The sequence below is a fragment of the Pseudophryne corroboree genome, chromosome 1, assembly GCF_028390025.1.
Source record: "Pseudophryne corroboree isolate aPseCor3 chromosome 1, aPseCor3.hap2, whole genome shotgun sequence".
NCBI classification, from domain to species: Eukaryota; Metazoa; Chordata; class Amphibia; order Anura; family Myobatrachidae; genus Pseudophryne; species Pseudophryne corroboree.
Window position 1 is genome coordinate 876,795,390 of NC_086444.1, and position 23,146 is coordinate 876,818,535.

The 23,146-nt window shown below is 45.0% G+C and overlaps 1 protein-coding gene across 1 annotated transcript in view; it reads right to left on the bottom strand.

Moving 5' to 3' along the window:
- Nucleotides 1–23,146, bottom strand: part of LONP1 (lon peptidase 1, mitochondrial) — a 125,772-nt gene that overhangs the window by 5,645 nt on the left and 96,981 nt on the right. The window contains exons 10-16 of the mRNA XM_063920087.1: nt 15,965–16,143; nt 15,291–15,378; nt 13,534–13,656; nt 3,767–3,883; nt 3,434–3,574; nt 3,152–3,317; nt 2,246–2,454 (exon numbers count right to left, since the gene is read on the bottom strand). Of these exons, the coding sequence (XP_063776157.1) occupies nt 2,246–2,454; nt 3,152–3,317; nt 3,434–3,574; nt 3,767–3,883; nt 13,534–13,656; nt 15,291–15,378; nt 15,965–16,143 (1,023 nt within the window). The remainder of the gene's footprint in view (nt 1–2,245; nt 2,455–3,151; nt 3,318–3,433; nt 3,575–3,766; nt 3,884–13,533; nt 13,657–15,290; nt 15,379–15,964; nt 16,144–23,146) is intronic.

A 23,146-nucleotide genomic window follows, 5' to 3' on the forward strand; every position in this document is an offset into this window, starting at 1 on the left:
GACCCCAAATAACTCCTCCCCTTTATACGGCAATACTTCCATATGCCGTTTGGAATCCGCATCCCCTGACCACTGTCGTGTCCATAATCCTCTTCTGGCAGAAATGGACATCGCACTTACTCTTGATGCCAGAGTGCAAATATCCCTCTGTGCATCTCGCATATATAGAAATGCATCCTTTAAATGCTCTATAGTCAATAATATATTGTCCCTGTCCAGGGTATCAATATTTTCAGTCAGGGAATCCGACCAAGCCACCCCAGCACTGCACATCCAGGCTGAGGCGATTGCTGGTCGCAGTATAATACCAGTATGTGTGTATATACTTTTAAGGATATTTTCCAGCTTCCTATCAGCTGGTTCCTTGAGGGCGGCCGTATCAGGAGACGGTAACGCCACTTGTTTTGATAAGCGTGTGAGCGCCTTATCTACCCTAGGGGGTGTTTCCCAACGCGCCCTAACCTCTGGCGGGAAAGGGTATAATGCCAATAACTTTTTAGAAATTAGCAGTTTTTTATCGGGGGAAACCCACGCTTCATCACACACCTCATTTAATTCATCTGATTCGGGAAAAACTACGGGTAGTTTTTTCACATCCCACATAATACCCTTTTTTGTGGTACTTGTAGTATCAGAAATGTTCAAAACCTCCTTCATTGCCGTGATCATGTAACGTGTGGCCCTACTGGAAAATACGTTTGTTTCCTCACCGTCGACACTGGAGTCAGTGTCCGTGTCTGTATCGACCTGAGGTAACGGGCGCTTTAGAGCCCCTGACGGTGTTTGAGACGCCTGTACAGGTATTAACTGATTTGCCGGCTGTCTCATGTCGTCAACAGTCTTTTGTGAAGTGCTGACACTATCACGTAATTCTTTCCATAAGACCATCCAGTCAGGTGTCGACTCCCTAGGGGGTGACATCACTAACACAGGCAATTGCTCCGCCTCCACACCATTTTCCTCCTCATACATGTCGACACAACGTACCGACACACAGCACACACACAGGGAATGCTCTGATAGAGGACAGGACCCCACTAGCCCTTTGGGGAGACAGAGGGAGAGTTTGCCAGCACACACCAGAGCGCTATATATATACAGGGATAACCTTATATAAGTGTTTTTCCCTAATATAGCTGCTGTATATATTTATATGCCAATTTAGTGCCCCCCCTCTCTTGTTTTACCCTGTTTCTGTAGTGCAGGACTGCAGGGGAGAGTCAGGGAGCCTTCCTCCAACGGAGCTGTGAGGAAAAAATGGCGCCAGTGTGCTGAGGAGATAGGCTCCGCCCCCTTATCGGCGGCCTTTCTCCCGCTTTTTTATGTAAAAATTGGCAGGGGTTAAATGCATCCATATAGCCCAGGAGCTATATGTGATGTATTTTTTGCCAAAAAAGGTGTTTTTATTGCGTCTCAGGGCGCCCCCCCCAGCGCCCTGCACCCTCAGTGGCCGGAGTGTGAAGTGTGCTGAGAGCAATGGCGCACAGCTGCAGTGCTGTGCGCTACCTTATTGAAGACAGGACGTCTTCTGCCGCCGATTTTCCGGACCTCTTCATTCTTCTGGCTCTGTAAGGGGGCCGGCGGCGCGGCTCTGGGACCCATCCATGGCTGGGCCTGTGATCGTCCCTCTGGAGCTAATGTCCAGTAGCCTAAGAAGCCCAATCCACTCTGCACGCAGGTGAGTTCGCTTCTTCTCCCCTTAGTCCCTCGGTGCAGTGAGCCTGTTGCCAGCAGGTCTCACTGAAAATAAAAAACCTACTTTAAACTTTTACACTAAGCAGCTCAGGAGAGCCCCTTAGCCTGCACCCGTCTCGTTCGGGCACAAAAATCTAACTGAGGCTTGGAGGAGGGTCATAGGGGGAGGAGCCAGTGCACACCAGGTAGTCCTAAAGCTTTTTACTTTTGTGCCCAGTCTCCTGCGGAGCCGCTATTCCCCATGGTCCTTTCGGAGTCCCCAGCATCCACTAGGACGTTAGAGAAATAATCCATGATAAACTACCCTTTTTTCGCGATTTCAGCCACAAAAATACATAGGTCCAGGAATTTATTCCACCCCTCCCCCCCCTCATCAAAAAAGGGGTAAAATTGGATAGCCCGATAAGGCACATTGGGAAAAATCACGCTAATAGCCCATTTTTTCAGGCCTAAAATTTTTAGTTGGTAATTCGATACCCCCCATAGTCTGGATGCTGAATATAGACAATGTGAGTCTTATTTAATACCAAAAATAAGTCATACCACTCACCTCTGGGACATGTAAGTGAATGTGTGAGGTCACCAGCATTTTATTATCTGGTTGTTTTCTCATTAGGAAAGCACGAGCAAATGTGTAGGCAATTTTTGCACTCTCCTTCATAACATCTCCAAGTTGACCTGTCACTTCCAGGGAACCATCCTTATTTTCTTTGTCAAGTGGACGTCGGAGGGAAGTCTCTATAAATAAGGTGGATCCACCTGAAAAGTGCCCATTTGATAAATGTAAAGGCTATGTCATATAACAGAAATTACAATATTGTTGTATATTTAACCAATCATTAGTCAATAATTCCCTGTATATCAGAAGGAGAAAGTCACAGGAAAAAATTTATTTAGAAGCTAACAAACTGAATTATTGTCTGTAAATGGTAGATAAATGCCTAAGATAATTGAGGATAACCATTTTGTGCAGTATCACAGCCTTATCTAGAACCAGAAGAGTAAAGGGAGGTACACACAGAGCGATGTTCAGCTAATTTCTAAGCAATCGCCGGTGCTAGACTGACACAATCTAGCAGGTCGCTCATTTCACCACTGGGTGAAATGAGCGTTCCCCCGTGTCGATCCCCCCCCCCCCCCTCGCTCAGCACATCGCGCTGTGCTGAGCGGGGAAGGGGGGGGGGGGGGGGGGGGAGACGTATGCTGAGCGGTCTGGGCTAGACTGCTCAGTACACATCTCTGGGGAAATCTCCCGATCAGTACGTCCCTGTAGGACGCCCAGTTATGATAGTTAGTGAAGGTTACCAGCAGAATACGGTGATACATTTCTAGAAGAACCTGTTCATTTCGGGTCTATAACTTTAGCAGTCTTACCACACCACCGGTTTCATTTTTCTGTCTTATTTGCAAATGGTGAAGCAATACACATGATCAGAACAGCCTTTTGGCTCCTCACCCATGGCAGTCCAAGCTAGGCCCATCACAACACCAGGTGGGGTGACATCATACATCCTATCCACAGTAAAGATTGGCTTTCCAACAAAGTCCTGCAGATTGGATGGGGTCACTTCCACATACTGGGTATCTCCATTCACAATTTTGTAAGCAGACTTGCGCAGAACCTTGAGAAAAGGGAAGATTTTTATCACCAGCTTATACAGTACATGCTTCTGGCATCATTTTCCACTTATGACAAATTACCCTATTAATATCATACGAGCTTTCTTATCTCACCCACCTTTTCCACTTGCTTCTGCAAGTTCCGGACTCCACTCTCTCTGCAATACTGTTTTATCAGCACAGTGAGAGCGTCCGATGTGATGCGAGTCTTTCCTTCGTCCAACCCACACATAGTCAGAGCATGTGGTACTAGATACCTCTACAAATGAACAGACACAAGTTTCATCATGAAAATCTGGGGCATTCCCTTTGTTGAAGGATGAAAAAATGTTTCCTAGTACTAACTTCTTAACAGAAAAACACACTTTAGGGACCATAGATAAAGTAAACATTTATAAATGATTAACTTCAAAAGTAGTAATAATAAAGCAATCCAAAAAATATGTTTCACCTCCGCTATGGCCAATTTCTCCTGGGCCACATAGCCAGAGATATTGATCATCTCCATACGATCCCTCAGAGGCTCTGGAATGGTTTCTGTTACATTGGCAGTGCAGATAAAGAGGACCTGAAAGAGATGGATGGAGATAAAGAGCTCAGTAGGGCAACAATGTTAGGGTCATAGTGGCCGACCAATCAGTCATAAGCATACAGTATGTTTTAGGAACTCATCAGAGCGAAAAACAATGGAACAGACTTGATACGTAATATAACACACTGCAGAGAGCACAAAATACCTTTCATTGGTGAACAGTGAATTACACTCTTCTGTAATAATCAATTTTTATACACACAGTGTCAACATAATCCAGTGGTGTATAATTATAGAGGAAACATAGGAACAGCACCACAGGGTAAAGCTCATAACCCACTGGCATCACGATACATGCTTTTATCAGCCGTTTTCTCCCAGTGAGAATAAAAGCATGAAAACTGGTATGAGAATATAATCCATGGGTTCTAGTGATCACACAGCATTTGCACTTACAGTCACAGTGTTTGTGCTGTGATGCTGTGCTTTGTATGTTGCCTCATCTATTTACTGTACATGTGATTACATGTGGAGAATGTACAGGATGTCACTGGAGTGTCCTCCAATTACCCCACTTTACCCTGACAAGTGCTCACATCCGCAATGCTCAAGTATTATTAGATGTTACTCTACCCAGCTGTTGTCACGTTTTAAATGTACCTGGCATTCCCAAGCTACCTAGTCAATGCTTTTTCATACGAGAAAAATGAAGTGGTTAATTCCCAATAAATCCTTTTCTCCAAGATTCAAATGGGAATACACATGCTATAAACATAGTTAAGCATCACCCAAAGTTGTCAATGACTAAAAACACAACAATTAGTCCCCATTAATCCCCATCTGAGCAAAGGGACTCTTTGTTTTTATGTAACAAGGAGGAGTGGACCAAACCAACCAAAAGGGAGTGATACATGTCTAGTCTAAACAAAAAATTAACAAAAATCCAACCATCCTAGGACAGCAAGACAACATCAACTATAGACCCAAGGAGAGATAATAATACTCCTAATAATATATATATATTTTTTAATATAACAAGCACTAATCATATATAATAAAATGCTAATGCTGTGCCTTACCTCTATGGGGGGGGAGAAAACCAAAGGCTTTTGCACACCGGCCACACAAAGATGGCGCCAACTGAGCAATTCAAGTGTTGCTCCATTCGGAAGCGCACCGCCGCTGACATTACTGTTATGTTACGTAATTTTGACAGGCTGATAACTAGTAAAATAATAAAAAATGAGATTTATGGTAAGAACTTACCATTGTTAAATCTCTTTCTGCGAGTTACACTTGGGCTCCACAGGGAATGACATTGGGGTGTAGAGTAGGATCTTGATCCGAGGCACCAACAGGCTCAAAGCTTTGACTGTTCCTAGAATGCCTAGTGCCGCCTGCTCTATAACCCCACCTCCGTGCACAGGAGCTCAGTTTTTGTTAACCAGCCCAATGCAGTAGCAGGTAAAAAAGACGACAATCGTTAGTAGCCACATACACCACACACTCACCACAGGAGAGGGTGTCAGCGGTTATTGCCATACCAACCCAAAGAAGCCAAGTGTGTCAGGGTGGGCGCCTTGTGGAGCCCAGTACCTCGCAGAAAGAGATTTAACATTGGTAAGTTCTTACCATAAACCTTGTTTTCTGCTGCGGGGTACACTGGGCTCCACAAGGATTAACATCGGGGATGTCCTAAAGCAGTTCCTTATGGGAGGGGACGCACTGTAGCGGGCACAAGAACCCGGCGTCCAAAGGAAGCATCCTGGGAGGCGGAAGTATTGAAGACATAGAACCTTATGAACGTGTTCACTGAGGACCACGTAGCCGCCTTGCACAATTGTTCAAGGGTTGCACCACGGCGGGCCGTCCAAGAAGGTCCAACAGACTGAGTAGAATGGGCTTTAATAGTAGCAGGAGTTGGGCGACCAGCCTGTACATAAGCATGTGCAATCACCATTCTAATCCATCTGGCCAAGGTCTGCTTGTGAGCAGGCCAGCCACGTTTGTGAAAACCAAACAGTACAAAGAGAATCAGACTTCCTGATGGAGGCAGTTCTCTTCACGTAGACACGGAGAGCCCGTACCACATCCAAAGACCGTTCTTTGGAAGACAAATCAGGAGAGGCAAAGGTCGGAACCACAATCTCCTGATTAAGGTGGAAAGACGACACCACCTTAGGTAAATACCCGGGACGTGTTCTAAGAACCGCCCAATCACGGTGAAAAATCAGATATGGTGACCTACAAGACAAGGCACCCAAAACCGACACCCGTCTAGCAGAGGCAATAGACAGCAGAAACAATACCGTAAGAGAAAGCCACTTAAGGTCTGCAGATTCAAGAGGCTCAAACGGAGACCCTTGCAACGCCTCCAGAACCACCGACAAGTCCCAAGGAGCCACCCGCGGGACCTAAGGAGGTTGAATCCGCAACACACCCTGAGTGAACGTATGCACATCAGGTAAGGTTGCAATTTTCCTCTGAAACCAAACCGACAAAGCAGAAATATTAACCTTGAGGGAGGCCAGATGAAAGGCCCAAGTCCAGGCCTTGTTGTAGAAAGGCCAAAAGTTTGGCCGTACTAAACTTGTAAGCGTCATGATTGTTAGATGCGCACCAAGCAAAGTAAGAATTCCAGACCCTATGACAAATCCGATCAGAAGCCGGTTTCCGGGCCTTCAACATGGTTTGAACGACCGCCTCAGAAAATCCCTTGGCCCTTAAGACGGAAGCTTCAAGAGCCACGCCGTCAGAGCCAATCGGGCTAAATCCTGATATACACAGGGACCCTGAATGAGGAGATCTGGGAGCTGCGGAAGTAGAAGGGGACGTGCTCTATCGAGAGACCCTGATGGTCTGAGAACCAATGCTGTCTGGGCCACGCTGGAGAGATCAAAAGTAGGATACCTCCTTTTTGCTTGAACTTCCTTATTACTCTGGGCAGGAGTGACACCGGAGGGAACACGTATGGCAGCCGAAAGTTCCATGGAATTGCCAGTGAGTCCACAAACGCTGCTTGAGGATCCCTTGTCCTTGCTCCGAAGACCGGAACCTTGAGATTGTGTCGAGATGCCATCAGGTCCACATCTGGAAGGCCCCACTTGTCCATGAGGATGGAGGCTCCACTCTCCGGCGTGCACGTCCTGGCGACTGAGAAAGTCCGCTTCCCAGTTTAGGACCCCCGGAATGAACACTGCCGATATGGCTGGCAGATGGCGTTCCACCCACTGAAGAATCCGTGATACTTTCCTCATTGCCATGCTGCTTCGAGTGCCGCCTTGATGACTGATGTACGCCACCGTGGTGGCGTTGTCCGACTATACTTGAACATGTCTGTTCTGTATTAAATGCTGGGCCAAGTTCAATGAGTTGAACACTGCCCGCAATTCCAGAATGTTTATCGGGAGGAGAGACTCCTCCCTGGTCCACCAACCCTGAAGGGAGTGTTGCTCCAACACTGCCCCAACCCCTCAGACTGGCGTCCGTCGTCAGAAGGACCCAGTTGGAGATCCAGAAGGGACGACCCCTGCTCAATCGTTGGTCCTGAAGCCACCAGTTCAGCGACAGACGGACCTCCGGAGACAATGAGATCACTTGAGACCTGATTCGGCGAGGCAGGCCGTCCCACTTGGCAAGAATTAGCCTCTGGAGAGGGCGGAAATGGAATTGAGCGTACACCACCATGTTGAAAGCCGACACCATGAGACCTAGCATTTGCATTGCCGAATGTATCGACACTTGTGGACGAGATAGGAAGCATCGAATCCTGTCCTGAAGCTTAAGGACTTTCTCCTGAGACAAGAACAACCGCTGGTTGTGAGTGTCCAACAACGCCCCCAGGTGCACCATGCTCTGAGCAGGGACCAGGGAGGATTTCTTCCAGTTGATGAGCCACCCGTGGGCTGGCAGAAACTGGAAGTCAGATCCAGATGGCGTAGCAGAATCTCTGGGGAATTTGCCAGTATCAACAAGTCATCCAAGTACGGTAGGATCCTGACCCCTTGACGGCGGAGTACAGCAGTCATTACCGTCATGAACTTGGTGAAGACTCGCGGAGCCGTGGTCAAACCAAAAGGTAACACCCGAAATTGGTAATGGAGGTTGCCAACTGCAAACCTCTGGTACTGCTGATGCGACACTGCAATGGGAATATGCAGGTAAGCATCCTGTATGTCCAGTGAGACCATATAGTCCCCAGGCCAGAACAATAGAGCGAAGAGTTTCCATACGAAACTTGGAGACCTTCACAAATTGTTCAAGGACATGAGGTTAAGAATGGGCTGGGAAGACCCATTCTGTTTCGGGACTAGGAACAGCGGTGAATAGTACCCCTTGCCTCTCTGAGCCAGAGGCACCTGTACTACCACTCCTGTATCCAGGAGGGACTGTACCACCAAATGAAGAGTCTGCCTTCACCTGATCCGAAGGGACGTCTGTCAGGCAAAATCGATGAGGGGGACGATTCTTGAAGGATACGGCGTAACCTCAAGTGACGACTTCCCGTACTCAGGCATCGGAAGTGGTCTTCAACCATTCCTGGGTAAACCCTAGAAGTCGGCCCCCCACTCTGGTATCCCCCAGAGGGAGGCCTGCCCCGTCATGCGGCAGGCTCGTAAGTTTTGGAAGCAGGCCGACGGGCAGCCCAGGACCGTTTGGGTTTATTGGGTTTGGAAGTGCGAACCTGTTTTAGGTACGCCTGACGTTTTGCTTTCCCTGAAGGATGAAAGGAGCGAAAGGAAGTACTCTTAGCCTTCGGCACCGAAGGAGCAGTACTAGGAAGTCATGCTGTTTTAGCAGACGCTAAGTCAGCCACTATTTTGTTGAGGTCTTCTCCGAAAAGAATGTCTCCTTTGAAGGGGAGTACGTCCAGGGTTTTCTTAGAGCCCAGGGCCACAGACCAGGACCGAAGCCAGAGAATTCGGCGAGCCAAAATGGACGTAGTAGAAGCCTTGACCGCCAGAATACCGGCATCAGAAGCCGCCTCTTTAATGTAATGGGATGCTGTAACAATATACAACAGGCATTTTCTAGCATGATCAGAAGCATTGGAAGGCAACTCCGACTCCAGCTTCTGAGCCCACGCTTCCACAGCTTCTGAGCTCATGTCGCTGCAATAGTGGGCCTATGCACCGCACCGTTTAGGGTGTAGATTGCCTTCAAACAACCCTCCACACGCTTGTCCGTCGGATCTCTCAAGGACGTGACGGTAGTTACAGGCAGAGCTGAGGATACTACCAGCCGCGCCACTTGCAAATCCAATTTTTATTAAGTTCCGCAGCAAGGGGGTAGCGAGCCAGCATCTTCTTGTGAGGCGTGAACTTCTTTCCTGGATTTTCCCAGGACTCATGACGTATGTCAATTAAATATTCAGAGTGAGGTAAAACTTGTTTAACCACCTTCTGACGTTTAAACCTGTCCGGTTTCTTAGGGGCAGTGTCAGGCTCTGGTTCAACATCAACCCGAAGAATGAGCCTCTAACAAATCAGGAAAATACACCTGCGAAAAAACTTCCCCATCAGGAGCATCAGGGTCAGAATATGTGGGGTCCGTATAAACGCCATCCTCATCAGACGAGGTGTCCGAGATGTTGGTGGATTGTGAGGAAGTAATTGCCCATTTCGAGGACCCCTTAGTCTTAGGCAGGCGAGGGTTAGACTTTTGAGCAGTCAGTGATTGGTTCAATTGCTGTAACTGAGTGGACAGTTGATCTGCCCATGGCGGGTTAACCGCAGGGACCATAAGCGGTTGTACCGGCACAGGAGGTCCCATAGGGGGCATTAGTCTAGTTACCAGCATATTCAATAACATGGAGAAGGTAGCCCAAGGGGTCATTTTGCACCCCTGTTGCTACAGTCCCACTGGGGGTAAGGAACCCCCATAACCTGAACCCTCAGCTGCTACGTTATCCTGAAATGTGTCTGCTGCGTCAACACCACGCAATGTGGGATAAGCCCCAGCTTATGTTGTCCTTTGTAGCTCACATAATAGAAGAAGAAGAAGCCAGCAACTGCACACCGCAATACCTAAGCTGTGATACAGCTTAGGTATTGCGGTGTGCAGTTGCTGGCTTCTTCTTCTTCTATTTGTGATATAGGGGCAAGACTCGGAGCGGCGCCATGTCAATCAAGCCAATCAGAAATTAGGAGGGACCATATAAGGAGTCCCATACAGCACTAATTGATACACTGCTCCCAGAGGAAGGCCAATTAAGGCTGAAACGCGTTGGAGGAACACGACATGATCTAACATTTATCATCTTTAAAAGATCCGCTGACAGCATCAACCGCTTCCCGATCCTACAGTCTCCTTCACTGGCTAGTGAAGTAGAGCCGCCGTCAGTGCTGCAGCGCGCCGGGGACTGAATGCCTACAACAGGCTAACAGTACCCAGAAGTGCCGTAGCCGCCGGTGATCTCGTCATCCCGGAGGTCCGTGCATCTCTGTGCAGGTTGCACACAGAGGTTCTACACCGGCCGGGGAGCGAGACGGAGGGACAAGCAAGCACAGCGGGGGACGAAAGACAAGGACGACCAGAAGAAGAAGGGTAAGTATATGCACCTGAGGGTTACGGGACGCCGCACCCCCAGAACATATATCCCCCAACGTATACCTGCATTTCTATTTTATACCCAAGAATCTGCTTCGGTTAGCAGGACTAAAGACGGCTCTATCTAGGGCGGAACATCACATTTAACAAGTACATTTGCGATCAGCAATTGAATTCTTTTATTTATTTTTTATTTTTATTTCTATATTTTGTTGATTGGATCATTTGGGCGCATTAACTTTGCGGGCCTATGATAATGGTCAGAGATTATTAAAAGTAATTTACAGGAGAAAATTCACGCAATTTGCATGGACAGAATTAACCCTGAACCCATAGTATTAACAAAGTGTCTGGGAGGAGCACTGTGACTCCCCAATAAAAGTTTAATTGATACCTTAAGTTATTATTATCTGTTTGACATCAATACAATCTATGATTCACACCTGTGACATAATATTATAATCAAGACTACATAGATAAGGTGAACACTGACACCCCATAAGTTCAATTATCAGGGGCTGAGCGCTGTGTTATACATACTCTGCAATAGATATAACAATGCACAGTAAAGACTGGATGTATATCAAAGGGTACTTGTACTAAATAACCCTGACTAAATGCACTTTTTCTTAACTAACACTGTCAGCAGACATGTAGACTACTTAAGTGTCCTGTAAAATACACAGCGCTGACAGGCAGGCAGCTTTACAGAGGAGGATTTGCCCAAACAGTCCCAGGATCAGCTCTGCTTGCTATAATGGCGCCCAAACACCGACAGGAAGTGAGGGAGAGAGAGCTATGCAGCTCCAGGGCGGGAACATTTACTCTAAATGGCGCCCTGGTGCTGGGGGAGGGGCTACAGGTCAAAGCCTTATTCCCCTGCTGGACTACACCACCGGGTACTGGGGGCTTAATAAAACGTTTTTATGAGAGAAAACCGACCTGTGCCCATGCCCTGGTGGTCTAGTGGGGTCCCTGTACTACCACAGTGTCCACGCCAGGTCGCGCGGGATCGAGGGGACCCCTTACCTCCTCCCTGAGTGCGGCCATGCGATCCGGGAGAGCAGCGGTCGCGTGTGTTACTTACTTGGAAGAAAACCGGAGCCTCCGCTGTAGGTACCCGGCAACCAGGATGGAGGTGATGGAGCTGCAGCAGGAGATGTCGGTGATTGACATCTAACACAGTCAGTGTCTCTGCTGCAGCCCTTGAAGTCTTCAATATTCTTTAAAAGCTTCTCTCAGGGCTGATGGAGCAGCCCCCCTGTTATGTGCCTGCTTACTGCATGGCACCAACTAGAAAACTGAGCTCCTGTTCACGGAGGCAGGGTGATATAGGAGGCGGCGCTATGCATCTTGGGAAGAAGGTCAAAGCTTTGAGCCTGTTGGTGCCTCGGATCAAGATCTTACTCTACATCCGATGTTAATCCTTGTGGAGCCCAGTGTACCTCGCAGCAGAAATACAAAATAAGTATATCCTGTGAACTACCTATATCAAACAAAAACCCTGACGCACTTAGCACCCCTCAGGGTACAGAATATAGTGATAGCAGTATGAGTGAGATACACGGAGTGGATAACATACAGCAGCTATATGCACACACAGTCACATGTACAATGCAGAAATTATGACAAACAATAAAACTGCACTGGACCAGCGATACCAATTAATACTAAGTAAAGCTATACAGATTAATAAATATAACAATGCACAGTAAAGACTGGATGTATATCACAGGGTACTTGCACTAAATAACCCTGCAGTAATGCACGGTTTCTTAACGAACACTGTCTAAGGACATGTAGAATACTTAAGTGTCCTGTAAAATGCACAGCGCTGATGATGCAGGCGGCTTTACAGAGTAGACATTGCCCATACATTCCCAGAATCAACTCCGCATGTAGTGATGGCGCCAAACGCTGACAGGGAGTGAGGGAGAGAGCTAAATATGCAGCTCCAAGACGGGAACATTTCAGTAAATGGCGCCTGGGGCTGGTGGAGGGGCTACAGGCCAGAGCCTTATTCCCTTGCTGGACTTCACCGCCAGGTACTGCGGGCCTTGTAAGAGAGATTAATAATGTAATCCGATCTGTGCCCTAGTGGTCTAGTGGGGTCCCTGTACAACCACAGTGTCCACGCCAGCGTGCGCGGCCTGTCTCCCAAAGGCCGCGCCAGTTCGCGGTTTGCAGCGGGTCCCGCCTGTGGGACCCTCTTATCCCCTCCCTTGGTGCGGCCACGCGATCCCGGAGAGCAGCGGCAGGTTTGTGTGTGCTAGTCAGCGCCGGAGCCCTCCGCTGTAAGTACCCGGCTACCAGGGCGCGGGAGTATACAACACCGCCGGGGGAGGTGATGGAGCTGCAGCATGAGATGACAGAATGACATCTAGCACTGTGAGTGCCTATGCTGCAGCCCTTGAAATCTTCTATTTCTTCTTATAAAAGCTCTTTTCAAGGCTGCTGGAGCAGCCCCACTGTTAGTGACCTGCCTGCAGGGCACCAACTTACAAACTGAGCTCCTGTGCACAGAGGCGAGGTTATAGAGGAGGCAGCTCTGTGCATCCTGGGAACAGTCAAAGCTTTTAGCCTGTTGGTGCCTCGGATCAAGATCCTACTCTACACCCCGATGTTATCCCTGTGGAACTCCAGTGTACCTCCGCTGCAGAAATATCATTTATATAGAGGAGTGAAAGGCTTACTGTGACTCAAAGTTCCCTGAGAAGGGACCGCAGAACATTAACCAGGCAAAAATGAATGGTTGGTACAATGAAGAAACCAGGGGCCCCAGATAAAGTCAAATTTGTGGGGGCAATCATGGAGATAGTAGGTAATCTTTTCCATATTTGCTATGAACCATACATTAGGGCAGGAATACTTGGGGGATTATTTGACTTCCAGTTTCTAGCAATTACAGATTTAGCTGCTGCAAGGATATGGGAAAACAATTTGTTTAGTGAAGGATATAAATATGGAAACGGTCAAGCTAATAGGAACACCCATGGGTCCAAGGAGAGCGGGAGGCCCTTTTTGAAGTGTTTTCACAGATTTAGGTAGGACCGAAGTGTCTGGAAAACCCTGTCCCAACAATTGTGGAAAATGAACCATTCCTGTACATATTCAGGAAACAGCTGCATATGTCTTACCTTCGATAAGTCTACCGGCACATCCAAATAATGGTCCAGGAAGTTTGAGTTCTGCTCTGGATCCAGGAGCTCCAGAAGAGCAGAAGATGGGTCGCCTTGATACCCACGCCCGAGTTTGTCCACCTGTCAGGGAGAGAGAGAGACACTGTCATATCATTCACGTTAGGACAAGTAAAGGTGGATCGCAAATTAAATATTGTACAAGTTCTTTGAAAATGACACTTTCTCTGCAATATTCAACTGCAAAGTCATCTATATATTTTAAGTAGAACAAAATGTATGAATGAAAGCATATAGTAAAAATCCAGAATTAACATCCCTGATGTTAAGACTCTACTCCTCAATATAACCATGAGTATAACCAGGGTCGGCTATACAATTAGTCAACTTTAGGCTGCTGCCTAGGGGCACCGGCCACTGGAGGCCACCACTGAATTCATCTAGCAAAAAAAATTGAAGGATGTCTCTGTATGCGAGTCAGTAATAAACTTACAGAGGGGAGGATGGAACACACTAAGTAGCATACCAATACACGCATGTCTGTGCGTATATATGTATGTGTACACATGTAGTTGGCATCGCGGCGGATGGGATGCTGGCGTTCAAACTAAAAAGTGAAATTGGCCTCAGTGTTCTATACGATTCCTAACATGCCAGCTTGTGTGTATACATAAAGAATAGACGGCAGTCAAGGACTTTAAAGTGAAAGAATATAGTAAGTAAAGTCACAAAATTGTATCACTTTAAGGGGGAATGAATTAGCTCCGATCATTTCAGAACTGATGAATTCCACTGCAGGTCGTTTTTGCCCGTTTTTAAGGCATTTTTGCCAATGCCTTTTCACCTTTTTGTTTTAAGTGAAAAGGCATTCACGAAAAATGCCTCAAAAATCTGCAAAAACGGTCTGTGGATCCGCCGGCGCAAAAACACATGGATCCTCCAACGCGAAAACACGTGGATCCACTGGTCCACATGTTTTTCGCTCCTGTCGAAAGTTCCGCCTAGGTGAAAATACAGCACTGCTATTGCATAGGGCGAATCCCTATTTGCCCTAAAAATAGCAAAAAGCTCAGTTTTTTCACCTAGGCGAAAAAAATTGACCTAATTGCATACCCCCAAGTCCTTGAGTGTTGTGCCTTTTGTCTGTATATGTATAATGATGCAATTCACCCCAGCCCCCTAGTGACCACCCGCAACTCCCCTCTGGGAGGGAAGTAAAAGGTTTTACAAAGGTTTTGATGGTCATAGAATGAGAATGAAGAAATTTAGATGCATGAAAGAAACCAATCAGATACCAATAAGACCATATCAATGCAATGGTTGGATGCATGGCCCCCTTTAAAGAAAAACTCCTTTATATTCACTAATAGTCACTTATAAATGAGGTTCTAGAAGAACAAAGACTTAAGTATCAGTGCCTATAATGCAAAATTCAGCTTCTCATGTATTCCTCCTTTCACAGATTACACCTGAGGTGCAATGAAATAGTGTTGATCATATCACCATTACATTGCAGCACAGAATGTGTAGTGGTTAGCATTACTACCCCACAGCACTGAGGTCTTGGCTGCAATTCCCACCAAAGCCCTGTGTGGCGTAAGTAAAGTCTCCCCATTCTTGCTTGGGTGGGTTTACTCCGGGTACTCCAGTTTTCTCCCACGCATGTTAAAATGAATATAGAATGTAAGCTCCACTGGGTCAGGGACTGTGGAATATGTATGCGCTATATAAATAAATAATTGCTTGAGATAACAAACCTCATCGATAAGAACAAGAGGATTCTCTGTCTTAGTCTTCTTCAGGCACTGAATGATTTTCCCTGGCATGGCCCCAACATATGTCCTCCTGCAGATAGAATGAGTACCACCATTGTAATGGTTACTGTACATAGTTATTCTATACACACACGTTTTGTTTTCTGAGCGATCTGAACATTACAGGTCGAGGTTATCACAGAATATTAATTACTGCGATTGCAATGGTGAATTAATGAGGGAACTGTTACCTTAGCCTGCACCATTCTATTACCTATGTACAATACAACATCAAAATATAATTTTATTTCACTAAACTTATTTTCAAAAAAGAAATGCCTGGGTAGAGTGGTCAAGAGAAGATTAAACCACTTGTTGGGGTATATAAAATGTTCTATTTATAGTATAAATGGTGAAGTAAAATGAATGGAGAGGTAACATAAGCAGAGCAGACACATACAGATGCCCAATCCATGAAGAGCAGAAACTAACACACATGAATAACTTTGGCCTGACTATGACCTGTGTCTTGAGCAAACACTGCCTGATCTTACCAGTCAGGAAGCAAAGTCAGTGGCAAAGTCAGCCCAACTTGTCATAATAGAAAAAAATTGGAGTTAAGAGTTTGGAAAATGCCATCAGACACTTCCGCTAAAAGAAACTGGAAATACACTCACCTGTGGCCCTTAATCTCAGCAACATCAGTCATTCCACCCACACTGAACCTGAAGTACTCCCTGTTCAGTGCACAAGCAATAGAGCGGGCAATACTAGTTTTTCCCACTCCTGGTGGACCATAGAAACACAGAATCTTTCCCTGGGTACTTCCTCGGAGCTGACTCACAGCTATAAACTCCTGTATAAGAAATCAAAGCATCAATTATACATATGACCAACAAGCACAGACATAGTAAATACGTATGTCCTTTACAGCTGAAATTAGGTTCCTGGAGTTTTGAGTTTATGCCATCTTTGGCACCACTAAATTAACAGCTAAGTGCACTTAAGAATTATTATTTTTTTTAAACTGTTTTTTGATAGTTCCCATTAGAGAATGTTCTGAGTGAATCCCCCCTCCCCCCCAAAAAAAAAGGGAAGCCAAGTTGAACCCCAAATAGGTAGATGTAAGTCCAAAATCAAATTTATTATAAGGATTGATACAGTATGTCCATACCAAAATACTGATACCCTAGACACTGGTGATGGGAAATACATACAGCAACAAAAGCCAAGATAACAAGTGAGGTATGATACACACAGTCCGCATGTTCTAAGGTAGGAGGTGTAAAGGTCCAACGTTGTGGACCCCCCCCCTCTCCCCCCAACCCCCGGTATTAGATATCATAACTATAAGATGCACACACAGAAAGACTCCTTATAGACCTTTGTAAAAGGGTGTTCATTCTGAAAGGTAAAATTGTATTTACACTGTATAATACCAACCTGATATTGGCCATATGACAATGTAAGACTCCAGCATGTCTGCATTCTAAAGCTGGGTTACACACTAATAGATACATCACCCGTTCCATTGAATGGTCGATATCTCTAGTGCATCAGCAGGTGCGTGCACTCGATATGTCTGTGAATGTTCAGGTCAGGCCCTACAGCACAACCAACGCATATTACAGATATATCATCATGTCTGTGTGTACGGGCGACCCGCCGATCGCCCGTGCACTGGCTGCAAGGACTGACATCACAGCTGGGCAGACAATCCGTCAGCATAGTGTGAACAAGACTACATCAACCCCATGAAAACACAAGGCCCTTTTATATTTTTTTATTCATGAATTAGTAAATATACTTGAAAACAGGGTTTGTGAAACTAATGATGCAAGCTAGCTAGTCAGTGTTACCTGCAAAATAGACCCACAGCAGGTCCATAACAATTACACAAAAAAATGTAAATAGAAAAACTAAAAAACAACATTGGACTATTCCTATAAAATACGATGAGAGCCGACACAGTATAAGCAGAGACTGCAGCAGACCTGCATCAATGAGATAAAGATTTCAATTTTAGTTTAAGGAATAAATTAATAGTTTGAAGACCAAAAACATTTTTTAAATGCATGAGTGACTATACATGGGAAAAAGAAAGACAAGTCCCTATCACTTCCCATGCCAGTTGAGATTATGCACCTGCTTGTTCTGTATTACATTTTTAAATGTTCAATGAAACTTGTTTTCTTTCACACAGAGAGTTAGAGCATACAAGACTGCAATAGTATTGTTGGTCCCTGTCCCTAGGTAAAACATACTTTGTACTGATGTGTAACATATTAAACCGGTCACTTTGCCTTTTTTCAATATATTCCAGTGATCTCCTCAGTTTAAAACTTTGCCAGCCAGGTGGCACCAGGAAGAAGCTGGGTGGTGGCCTCTGCAATATATTATATATTAATTATTCTCTTACTCTTAGAGGTCCAGTTGTCGGAAGCTTTTTCATAAACACAGCCTGTAGGATCTGGTCCTTTTAGTGATATCAGTATGAAATAATTTAATCTGCTCTGCTACATGCCATTCCATATACAGGTTTTAAAGTAGTAAATCCTCTTATAGCGGCCCAGATACTGCACCACTTGCTGACTACACAGAAGGCCACCCAGTAACAAATATGTCACCTCTGAACGCAGAGATGGACCCAGGCAGCCCACTTTCTCACTGTTCACCAGTGACTGTTCGTGCCGGCAATCCCTCTCTTTTTATATTGGGGGTGGAACCTGCTCTGTCCTCCTCCAACCTGATGCGGTTGCGCAACTTTCTGCTGCGTCACAGTTCCATGCGGCAGGGGAATTTTGCCAAGCGAACCACTCAACCTATCCAATATCAAATGTTTTTTTTTGTGTGTAATCAATTTGTATTAATTTTTGCAAATATATAAAACAAAAAACTGTTGCAGGCAATTATTATTATTATTATAATTATTAATAAAGACATTTCAATGGAACAATAAAACCTCAGACTCTTCCATTTTGTACATAAACTGTCTAAATAATTTGCTCAATATATCAGAAAAAAACAAAACAAAACAAAAAACAAGACAATAGAGAAAATTTGAATAGAGGATAGTAACAGATAAGAAAAGAATTGGGAGGGTAGGGATCAAGGGAGGGATCGACTCCTTCCAAGTAACTAGTATAATTAAAAGATTAGGTAGAGGACATGTAGAGCTTATAATCATCTGAAGTTTTCTATTCCAACCAAGGTAGCCATGTGGCCATATAACCAGATAACTTATACCCCTTTCAGACTGACAGAGCCGGGTCACACCCGGGAATGTGTTCCGGGACGCATCCCGGGATTGACCTCTTTCAGACTGCACTTAGACCTGGGATCGACCCGGGGCAGCCCCATTCACACTGATCTCGGGAAATCCCTGCAAATGCATACGGACATTTTTCTGTCCAGCCCCACTCTTTTTATGGTTGTTGTCATGCACCTTCAAGAACTGCTTGTTTAGAGTCTTCATTTTATTTACAACTTGCTGTTGTGTACATATAATGCCTCTTGCTTCAAGTAGCTTTGCAATATTTTTATAAATGACTGCATCCTTCACTGCGCCTGTGATTTTTTTTTTATCTCCTCCTCACACCTTATGCTGAGCAGCTCTTTCACCTCCTGATCTGTCCAGGTCGCCATGACTGTCTCCTCCGCTTCCTGCACGCTTCCCCGGGATCTGGATGATGACATCATATTTTCTGAGCCGGTAGAAGCTCCAATGAGAGGCCTTTTAACAGTCCCGGGTACTGAATACCGGGTAGGTCCCATTCACACTACACTGCATCCCGGGACGATCGCGGATTCAACCATGGTCGAGACCTGGGATGAAAAAATTGTTCCTGTACCCTTTCACACGGAGCAATTTCCCGGGTTGATGCGCGTTCATGTGAAATAACCCACAAAATTTTTGTCAGTCTGAAAGGGGTGGAGTTCAAAATGTGTGGAGTTCAAAATGTCTTCCACTGACATAAAGTAGTTTAGTTTATTAAACCAGTCTTTACGACATGGAGGTGTCTTAGATTTCCATAGGACCGGTATAAGAGTACGCGCTGTGTTTCCTAAATGTCTAAGGAGGGATACTTTAAATCCAGACAGAGGAGTGCAGGAGTGATTGAGAAGCCAAAAAGCAGACTCAAAGGGAACTGTGCACTTCAATATTTGCTGGGTGACGTTAACTACATCTGACCAATCATTTTTCAGTTTGGGACAGCTCCAACAGATATGTGCCAAAATTCCAGTATCTGATAAACTTCTCCAGCAAGTTTTGGGTGTTGAGGGATATATTACATGAAGTAGAGAATAGCGTCTATACAATCGCATAAGTAATTTATATTGCGTTTCCCTTGTAGTGATGCATATAGAGCTAAAATGGGTTTTTAGAAATATATTGCGCCAGTCAGTATCCGATAGGGAAATTCCCAATTCCCTTTCCAAGACTTAGCCCAGATAAGAATAGGAGAACCCTGTTTATGCTAAATAATTTTATATAAAGCGGAGATTCTGTGGGCTTGGGAAATAGTAGCAATACACTTTCTCAAAACTTGTAAGTTCTCTTTTAGCTGAAATCAGTCTATGTTCCGTCATTAAAAAATGATGAACCTGTAGAAATTTCCAAAAATCGGTCTGAAGAATATTCCATTGGTCACGAAGCTCTGTGAACGATTTAAGTCCTGAGCTAGACACCAGCTGACCCACTCTGAAAAGGCCCTCCTGAACCCAAGTCAGAAGAGATATTTGTTGTGTTTCTAAGAGATTTCCAGACAGCCAAAGTAGGGGTAATAGTAGGGGGGGGGGGGGGGGGAGAGTTTAAAGATTCTAGGTAGCCAATGCAATATTTCAATAGTAGAAGTCATAAGACTGTCCTCTAAGTCAACCCATTGTTTATTCCCCCTGTCCCTAGTCCATCTGAGAATTTCATTTAGCTGTATCGCTTGGAAGTATCGTTTAAAGTCTGGGAGTTGGAGACCACCCATCATTCCGGAATGAGTTAGAAAAGTCAGTTTGACTCTGGGATATTTCCTAGCCCATATAAACAGTCTAATCAAGGTATTAAGTGAATTGAACCAAGCCACAGGGATTTGTATTGGTAGGGCCTGAAAAAGGTAAAGAAGTTTGGGGAGTGTAATCATTTTAAGTGCATTGATCCTGCCTAACCAGGGGAGGGGTTTCATATTCCACTTAGCGTATTCAGATTTTAAAAAAGAAAGCATTGGAGTAAAATTAGTGGAAAAAAGAAGGGAGAGATCTCTCGGTATTTTAACTCCTAGGTAAGTTATATGCGAGGGGTGCCAGATAAGAGGGAAGGCAGGTTTCAAACCTTCTATCAGCTTATGGGGAGCTGTTTATTTTTCTAAATCATCAGCTTTGAATTTATCTTAAAATTAGAGAGTGTTAAAGGTCTTAAACTCAGACATAATGTGAGGCAACAACGTTATAGGATGAGAAATGGTAGCAAGCAGATCGTCTGCAAACAAAGCAAGTTTATACTCTAACCCTCCCACCCAAACCCCCTAAATCTGGAAATTAAATGTTATAGCAATGGCCAGAGCCTCGATACACAACACGAACACAAGGGGGGATAGAGAACATCCTTGGCGTGTACCATTACGGATTGTAATTGATTCCGACAGGGTGCCATTCATTTTTATTTTTGCCGTTGGGGACGAATAAAAGGGACAAGATTTTATGTAGGGCAGTCGGACCCAGACCCATATGCTCCAGCACAGATCTCATAAATGTCCAATTTATTTTATTGAAAGCTTTTTCGACATCCGTGGACAAAAGGATAGCAGGTGTGTTAATTCTAGTTTAACGTTGAATTAGATTCAGAATTTTAGTCATATTATCTCTTGCTTCTCTCCCTTTTATAAATCCTACTTGATCACTATGATCAACTGGGGGAGAATAACATTAATTCTATTGGCAATAATTATGGCATACAATTTGAGATCAACATTGAGCAAAGAGATAGGTCTGTAGCTAGAGCACAGGGACGGGTCATTACCTGGTTTGTGAATCACTGATATATGAGCTTCTAACGATTGGGGGGGGGGGGAAATATGAAGCAGCAGAAACCTTGTTAAAAGCTTTAAGAAGCATAGGTGCTAGCAAATTTTTAAACATTTTATAGTTCATTAAGTTGCCAGGACCACTGCTTGGGAGAAGATGAGGGCAGAATTATCGTCAGCGATATGGGGGCATGGTCAGACCATGTTATTGACTACACTTTAGCATCAACTAACAAGTGGAGGTGCCTATGGCTGAGAGAGAGATAATCAATACGAGAGTAACTTTTATGAGGGTGTGAACAGAAAGTAAAGTCTTTTTCAGATGGGTGGAGTACCCTCCAAGAGTCAGCCAACTGGTGCTCATGAAAAATCTTCCAGACTTTAGAGTACTCTGCCAATGAGAAGTTAGGGGCGTAAGTGGAGGTGTCAATAGAAAGGTTAAGAGTCCAATTAAGGTATCCACCGAAGATAGTACTATTTTTCATTAAGGGGCAACCAATTCAATTGCTGCCCTACGAAAAGTCAGTTGTGCATGGTTCGAGACATAGATATTAATTATGGTAAATGGTTGATGAAATATCAGGCATGTGATTAAAAGAAGTCTTCCAGGGATCAATCTGTGGACTTTTATATCTAGTATAGGAAGTCTGCGTGAGGATAAAATTGCAACTCCTTTGGCTTTCCAGTCAGGATTGTTACCATAAAATCCCAAAGGAAAACGATGGTCTCGAAGAAAGGGAGAAAGTAAACCTGTTTTGAAATGTCTCTCTTGGATTAAAGCTATATCAGTTGTACTCACCCACAGACCTCTTTTCAGCAACATTTAGACCTCTAGCGTTTATTGAAGAAATTACAAGTTTGGTCGGAATAGTAATTTATAAAAAAAATAAGCTTTTGCTTAGGGAGGTATCCCATATGTAAGGGGGAGGGGTGGGTTTTGCGGGAAATAGATGAAGTAAGCAAGGTAGAGAAAAGAAGAAAAAAGAAGAGAAAAAAGATAAAGTTATTATTATTACATTTTATTTATAGGGCGCCACAAGTGTTACGCAGCGCCGTACAAAGGACAGTACAGGGAGACAAAACTTAGCATAACAGTAATTAAATAACAAAAATGGAGTACAGGTAACAAAGAGCACCACTATTCTCAAAATATAATACAGCTTAGATGTAAGTAGCAAGGGAGTACCGTATTTTTCGGACCATAAGACGCACCTGACCATAAGAGGCACCTAGTTTTTAGAGTAGGAAAACTGGAAAAAAAATATTCTGAACCATTTCTGCTTTATCATCCTTGCGCTGCCTCCCTAGTTTTCACCAACCTCTAAGAGATATTTCTGTGTGATTTCTCAGACTCCTACAAGGATTCTGTACAGTGCAGCCTTCTGTCAGAGCCAGCATACAGAGACACACACACATCAGAGCCAGCATACACACACACTCACACTGACAGTACCAGTGGTTCCCCACGTCCAGGCTCTCAGCTAACGCTGCCCGCGGTGCACTCCTGAGGAGGGAGGAGGTGGGGGGGGGGGAGCGGGGGAGTCGCATGATGCCGGCTCTGCTGCTGAGATGCGGGCGCTCTGCTGATGACGGCGCAGCAGCATCATCCAGGACCCGCCGATACCCGCCGGCGCTACCCGCAAACACGTCTTATTCGCTCCATAAGACGCACATACTTTTCCCCCCACATTTTTGGGGAGAAAAAGTGCGTCTTATGGTCCGAAAATACGGGTAATCATTGTACTACTTGGGGCTGGCAACCATACATAGAGAGGAGCCTTTACCAGTAGGAGAAAAAGCAGGTAAAGATGGTCGCTGACTGAAATGTGTCGAGAAGAGGGCTTA